General features: G+C 38.2%; 1 protein-coding gene across 1 annotated transcript in view; it reads left to right on the top strand.

The window, feature by feature from the left end:
• Nucleotides 1-3,703: 3,703 nt before the first annotated feature.
• Nucleotides 3,704-10,578, top strand: part of LOC114051990 (cytohesin-3-like) — a 54,307-nt gene continuing 47,432 nt past the window's right edge. Inside the window, exon 1 of the mRNA XM_027874397.1 lies at nucleotides 3,704-3,791. Within this exon, the coding sequence (XP_027730198.1) occupies nucleotides 3,704-3,791 (88 nt within the window). The remainder of the gene's footprint in view (nucleotides 3,792-10,578) is intronic.

The raw sequence follows: 10,578 nt of genomic DNA, 5'->3' as shown, positions 1-10,578 counted from the left end.
TAATTCCATCAAAAGCAAAGTGCAAGAGAAATTTAGAGAGAAAGAGGATTTTTTTGCTCAATAAGAAGGCAGATGAAATTCAGTTTTATACTGATAGTAACAATCCAAAGCACTTTTCCTGAAGGCTGTTTATAGGCCTTCAGGTACCTATGGTACATCTCAACTACTCAGTGCTGATGAAACCTCGTTGATTAGTGATAAGGACATGATCCTGCAGAGATGGGCTGAACACTTCCATAGTTTTCTCAGCAGTCATCAATCAATCAGTTCTGAAGCCACTGACCTCAGATTGAAGTCAGTCCCTCTCTAGCTGAACTGCAAGAGGCTTTGAATGTCATTAGGTTCCTCTCTTATGGCAAAGCACCTGAGGTTTCCAAGGCGGCTCATACAAAAACTGACTGAAATCTTCTAGGTTATATGGCAAGACGAGGTTGTCCCCCAGGAATTTAGGGATGCTTCCATTGCCCATCTCTATAAAGAAAAGGGAAATAGGTTGTCCCGTGACAATCACGGGGGTGGGGGGAAGGGGTGTCTCTCCTAGTCATTGCCGGCAAGATTCTGGCCAGAGTTCTTCAACTGGATGATGGTCATCTACCTGAGAGCCAGGGTGGCTTCAGAAAGGGCTGAGGAATAGTTGATATGCTGTTTCCTGCTCAGCAACTCCAGGAAAAATGCCAGGAGCAGAACAGAGGTCTGTACACAACATTCATTGTTCTGACCAAGGCCTTTGATACTGTCAGTCATGAGGGCTTGTGGAAAATTATGGCAAAATTTGGTTGCCTTAGAGAGGTTCATCAGTATTATATGTCAGTTTCTTTTTTTTTCTCAGTTATATTTCTTAGTTATGAAGGACCTATCACATGTGTGTGAATAATTTCAAAATAATAGGAATTTTTTAAAGTATTAAAACAATTATTTATTAGATAAACAAATCCATTAGGATAAAATTTGAGTGTTTCCTTAAGATACAGATTATCACTTTTTTAAAATTCTGAACTTAAGAAATAAAACAAGCATTTCCATAACATAGTAGAATAGAAAAAAGGTGATTGCACATAAAACTGCAAATCTATTGTGTACAATTTGCCATTCTCTTTAAATATATATTAAAATTATTATGTAACATTCTTTTTTTCCCTTTTTTTCCTTCCTTCACTTTCCCCTGTCCTAGAGATGGCTACCATTAGACACAAATTTGTATTTATGTGTAAAATCATTCTATAACTACTTCTATTTATCAGTTCTTTCTTTGAATGTAGATAGTGTCTTCCTTCATAGGTCCTTTTTAGTTAATTTGAATATTTATAGTAGTCAAAATTACTTAGTAACAGTTGTTCTTAAAACAGTATTTGCTGTTACTGTATACAGCATTCTCTTGGTTCTGCTTACTTTGCTCTTCATTATTTCATGCAAGTCTATCTGTGTTTTCTAAGATCATTGAACTCATCATTTCTTGTAGCATAGTAGATTTCCATCACAATCATATACCACAACTTATTCAACCATTCCCCAATTGATAGGCATCCTCAGAATTTCTAGTTCTTTGCCGCCATAAAGAGTGCTGCTATAGATAGTTTAGAACGTATGGGTTCTTTTCCTTTTTCCCTAATCACTTTTGGAAACAGATCTAGTAGTGGTATTGCTGGGTCAAAGGGTATAGGCAGTTTAATAACTCTTTGGGCACAATTCTGGATTGTTCTCCAAAATGGTTGGATCAGTTCACAGTTCCCTCAACAATGAATTAGTTTCCAAAATTTTCCACATCCCCTCCAATATTTATCACTTTCCCCTTCAAACATTTTAGTTAATCTGATAGGTGTGAAATGATATCTCAAGGTTGTTTTAATTTTCATTTCTCTAATCAATAATGATTTAGAGCATTTTTTTCATATCACTATAAATTGTTTTGATTTCTCCATCGAAAAACTATTCATATCCTTTGACCATTTATCAATTATGACTTGTATTCTTATAGATTTGACAAAGTTCTTTAAATATTTGAGATATGAGACCTTTGAGAAACTGTCTATAAATTTTTTCCCCAATTTTCTTTTTTCCTTCAGATCTTAACTACAGTTATTTTATCTGTATGAACCTTTTTAGTATAATATAACCAAAAGTATCCATTTTACACTTCACATCACTTTCTGTCTCTTGTTTATTAATAAATTGTTCACCTCTCCATAAGTCTGATAGGTAATATATTCTATGTTCTTCAAATTTTCTTGTAATCTCTCTCTTTATATCTAGGTTATATATCCATTTTGACCATATCTTGGTAAATGGTGTAAGATATTGGTCTATGCCAAATTTCTACCAGACTGCTTTCCAGCTTTCCCAACAATTTTTACCAGATAATGAATTCTTATCCCCAAAATTTAAGACCTTAAACTTGTCAGACACAGGGTTACTATAGTGATTTGCTGTTACAAATTGTAGGTTTACTCTGTTCCACTAATCTACCTTTTTATTTCTTAGGCAGTACCAGATAGTTTTGATAAATACTGCCTTACAATATAATTTAGGATCTGGTATAGCTAAACCTCCTTCCTTTACATTTTTCATCAGTTCCTTTGATATTCTTGACCTTCTGTTCTTTCAAATGAATTTTGCTATTATTTTTTCTAACTCAGTAAAATAATTTTTTGGTAATTTAATTGGGATGGCATTGAATATATAAATTACTTCAGGTAAAATTGTCTTTTTATTATATTGGCCTGCCTACTCATCAACAATTAATATTTCTCCAGTTATTTAAATCTGATTTTATTTATATAAAAAGTTTTGAATAATTTTGTTCATATAGTTCCTGGGTTTGTTATGGCAGGTGTACTCTCAGGTTTTTTATATTGTCTAGAGTTATTTTAAATGGAATATCTCTTACTATCTTTTTGCAGGTTTTTGTTTGTGATATATAGGAATGCTTAAGATTTATGCGGATTTACTTTGTATCCTGCTACTTTGCTAAAATTATTCATTGTTTCAGCTAATTTTTGAGTTGAGTCTTTGGGATTTTCCAAGTATGTCATCATATCATCTGCAAAAAGAGATAATTTTACTACCTCTTTTGCTATTCTGATTCCTTCTATTTCCTTTTCTTCTCTTACTGCTATTGCTAGGATTTCTAATACAATACTGAATAATATTGTTGATAGTGGGCATCCTTGTTTCACACCTGATCTTACTGGAAGAATTCTAGCTTATTCCCATTAGCAATAATGCTTGCTGATGGTTTTAAGTAAATGTGTTTTTATCAGTTAAAGGAAAAAAATCCATTTATATCCATACTTTCAAGTGTTTTTTTTAAAAATAGAAATGAATGTTGTTCTTTATCAAAAACTTTTCCTGCATCTATTGATATAATAAATAAATAAATCTAACAAAAATAAATAAGAAAGCAGTCAAGGAAATGAATAGAATTTTAGATCAGCTAGCTATGATAGCTATCTGGAGAGAAGTGAATGAGAATAGAAAGGAATTCAGAAATTCAGTAGTTCATGGTACCTTTACATGGTACCATATATTAGGGCATAAAAATTTTATAGTTAAAAGCAGAAAATAGAAATATTAAAAGCATCCTTTTCAGATCCCAATGTACATCAGTTTCATGAGGGCATGCTTGCCCAAGTTCCGGATAATGGACAATGCTCTCATGCTTTCCTAGCCACCAGTGAAGTGAAGCAGGGCTTGTGTGCCTACACCCATGCTTTATAGCTTGATGTCTTCTGTGATGTTATCAGAAGCCTTCAACAAGGATGAAAATGACGTCAAGGTCAGCTACTACACTGACAGTAAATTTTTTAATTTGAAAAGGCCACAAGCCAAGACTAAAGTGGAGGGAGAATTGGTGTGTGACTTTTTATCTGCAGATGACTGTGTACTCATTGTAGCCTCTGAGGCTGAGATGCAGCAAAGTACAGATTGATTTTCTACTGCTTGTGCTAATTTGGCCTAACAATTAATGCCAAGAAAACAGAAGTTTTACATCAGCTAACACCATACCATCCATTGTATGGAACCATAGATCACAGTAAATGGAGAAATTTTGAATGCTATGGATAAGTTCACTTACCTTGGCAGTAGACTTTCCGGAGATGTCCACATAAGTGATGAGGTTGACATGCCCATTACCAGAGCTAGCTCAGTATTTAGGATGCTCTGAAGTAAAGTATGGGAGAACAAAGGTATTAGACTGCCTACCAAACTGCAGGTCTACAGAACTGTTGTGTTGACCTCATTGTTATATGCTTATGGAACTTGGACAGTGCAACAGCACCATACCTGAAACTAAAACTGAGAGGTGGAGCCAAAATGGTGGAGTAAAAGCAGTGACTTACTTGAGCTGTCCCCCAAACCCTTCCAGATGCCTATAAAAATGGCTCTAAACAAATTCTAAAGCAGCAGAACCCACAAAAAGACAGAGTGAAACAAATTTCCAGCCCAAGACAATCTGGATGATTGATTGGAAAGGTCTATTGCGCAGCGCTGAGAGAGGAGCGCAGTTCGGCGTGGGAGCACAGACCACAGTGAACCTGGAGCAGGCCTCAGAGGACTGAATCACAGGCAGCTGTGGTGGTTTCCAGGACTCTCAACCCCAAAACGCCAAAGACAACTTAGAAGGTCAGTGGGAAAAATCTGTGTCTTTGGTGAGAGAGAGAAGCGCGGTGGTCTCAGCTTCAGTCCCCGAGCCTGGCCCTGGGGCGGGGGCTGCTTCCTGAGCTTCTCGCTCATGGACTTAGGGGGAATTGAGTGGCTGATCAGAGAGGGATTGCAGAGATCTTTTTGCTGGTGCAGGATTCTCTTGCTTTGCCCATGCTTGGATCTGGGTCACAGGTCTGGGTGGTGGTCCTGGGGCGAGGAGGAGCGCTGGCATGGCAGAGCTCCTAGTGGTGGTGGAGAGGAAATCCTTCTCACAGTTCCAGGACAGAAAAGAGCACTTGCAGTCACTCATAGACCAGAGCATAGGCCAGGAAAGGAGTAAACACCTCGCCCTTGATCATAGCACCTTGGAAGAACTGAAAATTTACAGGTCCCCAGAAGTATCTCTGAAAACAGCTGCACAAAATCCCCGAAGCTTGGGACAGTACATTCTCCACACTGGAAATAGACCTCTACCTTAACAAAGAGCTTATATCTCAAGTAATTGGCTGGGATCATGAGCAAGCAGCGCAAAAAGAGTCAGACCATAGAAACTTACTTTGGTGACAAAGAAGATCGAAACATACAACCAGAAGAAGACAACAAAATCAAAGCTCCTACGTCCAAAGCCTCCAAGAAAAATATGAATTGGTCCCAGACCATGAAAGAGCTCCAAAAGGATTTTGAGAAGCAAGTAAGAGAAGTAGAGGAAAAACTGAGAGTGATGCAAGAAACTCATGAAAAACAAGTCAACACCTTGCTAAAGGAGACCCAAAAAAATACTGAAGAAAATAACACCTTAAAAAATAGCCTAACCAAATGGCAAAAGAGTTCCAAAAAGCCAATAAGAAGAATGCCTTAAAAAGCAAAATTGGCCAAATGGAAAAGGAAGTCCAGAAGCTTACTGAAGAAAATACTTCCTTAAAAATTAGAATGGAGCAATTGGAAGCTAGTGACTCTGTGAGAAATCAAGACACTGGAAAACAAATCCAAAAGAATGAAAAAATAGAAGACAATGTAAAATATCTCATTGGAAAAACACCTGAGCTGGAAAATAGATACAGGAGAGAGGATTTAAAAATTATTGGACTATCTGAAAGCCATGATCAACAAAAGAGCCTAGACATCTTTTAAGAAATTATCAAGGAGGGGCAGCTAGGTGGCACAGTGGATAGAGCACTGGCCCTGAAGTCAGGAGGACCTGAGTTCCAATTCGGCCTCAGATCAAACACTTGACACTTACTAGCTGTGTGACCCTGGGCAAGTCACTTAATCCCAATTGCCTTAAAAAAAAAAAAGAAAGAAAGAAAGAAAGAAAGAAATTACCAAAGAAAATTGCCCTGATATTTTAGAACCAGAGGGTAAAATAGAAATGGAAAGAATCCACCAATCACCTCCTGAAAGAGATCCCCAAAGGAAAACTCCTAGGAATATTGTAGCCAAATTCCAGAATTCCCAGGTCAAGGAGAAAATATTACAAGCAGCCAGAAAGAAACAATTCAAGTATTGTGGAAACACAATCAGGATAACACAAGATTTAGCAGCTTCTACTTTAAGGGACCGCAGGGCATGGAATATAATATTACAGAGGGCAAAGGAGATAGGATTACAACCAAGAATCATCTACCCAGCAAAACTGAGTATAATCCTTCAGGGCAAAATAGGGGACTTTCAAGCATTCCTGAGGAAAAGACCAGAGCTGAATAGAAAATTTGACTTTCAAATACAAGACTCAAGTGAAACATGAAGAGGTAAACAGGAAAGAGAAATCATAAGAGACTTATTAAGGTTGAACTGTTTACATTCCTGCATGGAAAGATGATATTTGTAACTCATGAGTCCTTTGTCAATATGTAGTGGGAGGGAAAAAATTATATGTAGATAGATAAATAGATGGAGGCACAGGGTGAGTTGAAGATGAAGGGATGATATCTGGAAAATAAAATTAAGAGGTGAGAGAGGATTATACTGGGAGAAGGAGAAAGGGAGAAGTAGAATGGGGTAAATTATTTCACATAAAACAGACAAGAAAAGGCTTTTACAGTGGAGGGGAAATGGGGGAAGGTGAGAGGGAATGAGTGAATCTTATTCTCATAGGATTTGGCTTAAGGAGGGAATAACATACACAATGGGGTGTGGAAATCTATCTTACCCTACAGGAAAATAAGGGGGTAAGGGGACAAGAGAGCAGGGGGATGATAGAGGGAAGGGCAGATTGGGGGAGAGGATAATCAGAAGCAAACATTTCTGAGGAGGGACAGGATCAAAAGAGAGAATAGAATAAATGGGGGGCAGGATAGGATGAAGGGAAATATACTTAGTTTTTCACAACATGACTATTATGGAAGTGTTTTGCATGACTACACATGTATAACCTGTATTGAGTTGCTTGCCTTTTCAATGAGGGTAGGTGGGGAGGGAGGAAGGGAGAAAATTTGTAACCCAAAGTTACAAATGTTAACACATGTTAAAAAAAATTGTTTTCACATGCAACTGGGAAATAAGAAATACAGGAAATGGGGTATTGACATATATCCTGCCCTACAGGAAAATAGAAGAGTAGGGGATAAGAGAAGGGGGGGAGAGATAGAAGGGAGGGCAGATTAGGGGAAGGGGTATACAGAATGCATGCCATCTTGTGGTGGAGAGAGGGATGAGATGGGGAGAATATTTGGAACTCAAAATCTTGGGGAAGTGACTGTTGAAAACTAAAAATAAATAAATAAATAAATAAAAATCTAAAACTGAATCATTACCGTTTAAATTTTCTTAAAAAGATTCCAAAGATCACCTGGCAAGATAAGGTAGAAAACACTGAGGTCCTTTCTTGAGCTTAACTGCCAAACATTCAAACTACTGCAGAGACAACTCTGATGGACTGGCCACATTGCTCAAATGCCAAATGTATGTTTGCCTAAAGGACTATTTTATGGAGAACTAACACAAGGCAAGTGTTCATATGGAGGTCATTAGAAGCAATACAAGAATTCTCAAGATCTCTCAACTAACTTTGGAATCAGTAGTGAGACATGGGAGACACTGGCATAGGACCACCACTCCCCTGGCCCCCAGCATGGTGTGCCTGCATCAAAGAATAAACAAAGTGGAATCATAATAGCTGAAAAGAAAGGTGAAGTGCTCAAATTTAGAGACATCTCCACTCCAAATGTTCATGTGGATTATTTGTACCCAGTCTATGGTAGAACCTTCTGAGGTCATATTGGTTTGATCAGCCACAGTCAGACACACTATACCTTGTCTCCAACTTAGTGATATCATTTTGGTCCTCTTTTGTGCCGGTCGGGGCCGTGCACTCTCCTTCTAACAGGAGCAGGCTGCCAGGGTCATACTTACCAGTCTTCGGAGCCCACCTGGATAAACATAGAGACGAGCCGATCGGGAGGTGCAAGCACTCAAACTTTATTCAGAGGCCATCACAGCAAGGCCAAGCCGGAAAGCACGAGCAAGAGCAAGAGAGAGCAAGAGAGCGAGCTCTGACCCCTACCGCCCCTTATATACCTTCCTAGCCCCTCCTCCTCAGCCCGCCTACCAGTGACTGATTGTAGGATCAGATACCGGAAGGAGGCATCTGGGGTTAGCGCTGCACCAAGGGAGAGGACGTGACAAAGGAAGCTAGGCCTAGATACTGGAAGGAGGCGTCTGGGGTTAGTGCTGCACAAAGGGAGAGGTCGTGACAAAGGAAGCTAGGCCCGAATACCGGAAGGAGACGTCTGGGGTTAGCGCTGCACCTAGGGAGAGGACTAGACAAAGGGAGCTCGTTCTCTGCCGTCCCACTCCCACATGGCACAGCCCCCTGCCTCAGGAGCACAGGCTCCGGCTACTTCCCTGTATCCTGTTCCTATCCCAGTTCACCACAACTCCACATGGTACAGCCTCCTGCCTTGGGAGCGTGAGCTCCGGTTACTTCCCCGTATCCAGTTCCTATCCCAGTTCCACAACTCCACATGGCACAGCCCCCTGCCTCGAGAGCGTAAGCTCCAGTTACTTCCTAATATCTTGTCCCTGCCCCATCTTGCCACAACCCCCACGTGGCACGTAGCCAACATCAGACAATCCCTCACACTCTTTGAGAACAATGGACAACAACCAACTAATGATGGTAGAGTGCAAGAGAATATGACGTTTTGTTGTGAGTTAACAGGAAATAACACTGGGGATAACATTTTAAATATAATTAATTGTTATTCAGTCATTCAGTCGTGTCTGACTCTTCATGACCCCATGGGCCATATTGTCTAGGGGTTTTTCTTGGCAAAGATATGGAAATGGTTTGCCATTTCCTTCTCCAGTGGATTAAGAAGTTAAGTGACTTGCCCAGGGTCACACAGCAAGTAAGTGTGTGAGGCCAGATTTGAACTCAGATCTTCCTAATTCCAAGGCCCAGTGCTCTATCTACTGAGCCATCTAGCTGTCTCCATTCATATTTTGAAGAAAAATAAATTAGTTGATCCTCTTTTGGAATTTGTGCAGATAGAGCAAAATTGATGTATAGGAAATTCTCAGGATTTGTTTTCTGTATTTTAAAAAATAATGTGAATACAAGTATGGATACATATTGTATTAAAAAAAATAAACAAGTTCGTGCATCAAAGAGAATTCCACAACTTAAAAGTGTATTAGATGATACTTTCAAAAATTAATTTTTAAAAATTAAGATTACCATTTTTTGTAGAGATAGTAAATATTTTGCAGATATAGACAGTAAATATTTTACACTTCTAAATGCACGCAGATATTAGGTTGCTTTTCTGTGGTAGAGTTATTATTTATCTATTTGAGTTGAGAGAAGAGTTTAGCTGTTTTCTTAATTGACCTTTATTTTCAACTCAGTGTACAAGTGATATCACATGGCTACAAAGATTAGCGCATTTAGCAGAAAACTTTTCAAAAATTTATGAACTCAACACTGTTTCAGGATACAAATACAATTATGTTCATTGTTCAAGACAAAGTAAAAAGTATGATTAAGAAAGTAAAATTCTGGAATCACCGATTGCAAATGGTACTGAGTGCTCTGTTACATTACATAATTTCTTATTAGAAAATGAAGTATCTTTGGATCAAGCTGTCAAAGAAATCAGTGGTCACCTGAAACTTTTGAAGTGACTTTCAAAGAATATGTTCTTGAAATATCCAAGAAATTAAATTGGATTAGAAACCCATTTAATACTTTTTCTTCATCTCTGGCTATTGAATTGACAGTGGATGAAAGAGAAAATATAGTTGACATACCAATAGATTTTGGACTGCAGACATCATTGAGAAATGATGAGCTTATACATTTTTCCTTTCTTTCCCAATTTTAAAAAACATGTTTATTTAAAGTTTTGAGTTCCAAATTCTATCCCTCTCTTCCTCCCCTGAGACAGTAAGCAATCAGATACAGGTTATACATGTGCAATTATGTATAACTTTCCATGTTAGTCATTTTGTATAAGAAGACTCAAATAAAATAAAAAAATGAAAGAAAGAAAGTGAGAAATAGCATGCTTCAATCTGTATTCAATCAGTATTAGTTCTTTCTCTGAAGGCTGGTAGTATGTTTCATCATTAGTTCTTTGGCATTATCTTGAATCATTGTGTTGCTGAAAATAGCTAAGTCATTCACAGTTCTTCATCAAAAAATATTGCTCCTGATTCTGTTTTTCTTCAAATCATCCTGCTTGTCATTTCTTTTTTTTTTCTTCTTTTCCTTTTTCTTTTTTTAGGCAATTGGGGTTAAGTGACTTGCCCAGGGTCACACAGCTAGTATGTGTCAAGTGTTTGGTCTGAGGCCAGATTTGAACTCATGTCCTCCTGATTTGAGGGCTGGTGCTCTATCCACTGCACCATCTAGCTGCCCCCTGCTTGCCATTTCTTATAGTACAATATACATTTTTGACTAAAAATAAAAAGTGAATTTTCATCTGTCAGTTAGAA

This window comes from Vombatus ursinus, unplaced genomic scaffold (genome assembly GCF_900497805.2).
Source record: "Vombatus ursinus unplaced genomic scaffold, bare-nosed wombat genome assembly UNPS02014807.1, whole genome shotgun sequence".
NCBI classification, from domain to species: domain Eukaryota; kingdom Metazoa; phylum Chordata; class Mammalia; order Diprotodontia; family Vombatidae; genus Vombatus; species Vombatus ursinus.
The sequence above is the reverse complement of the archived record's forward strand: the minus strand, read 5'-3'. Positions and strand labels throughout refer to the sequence as shown.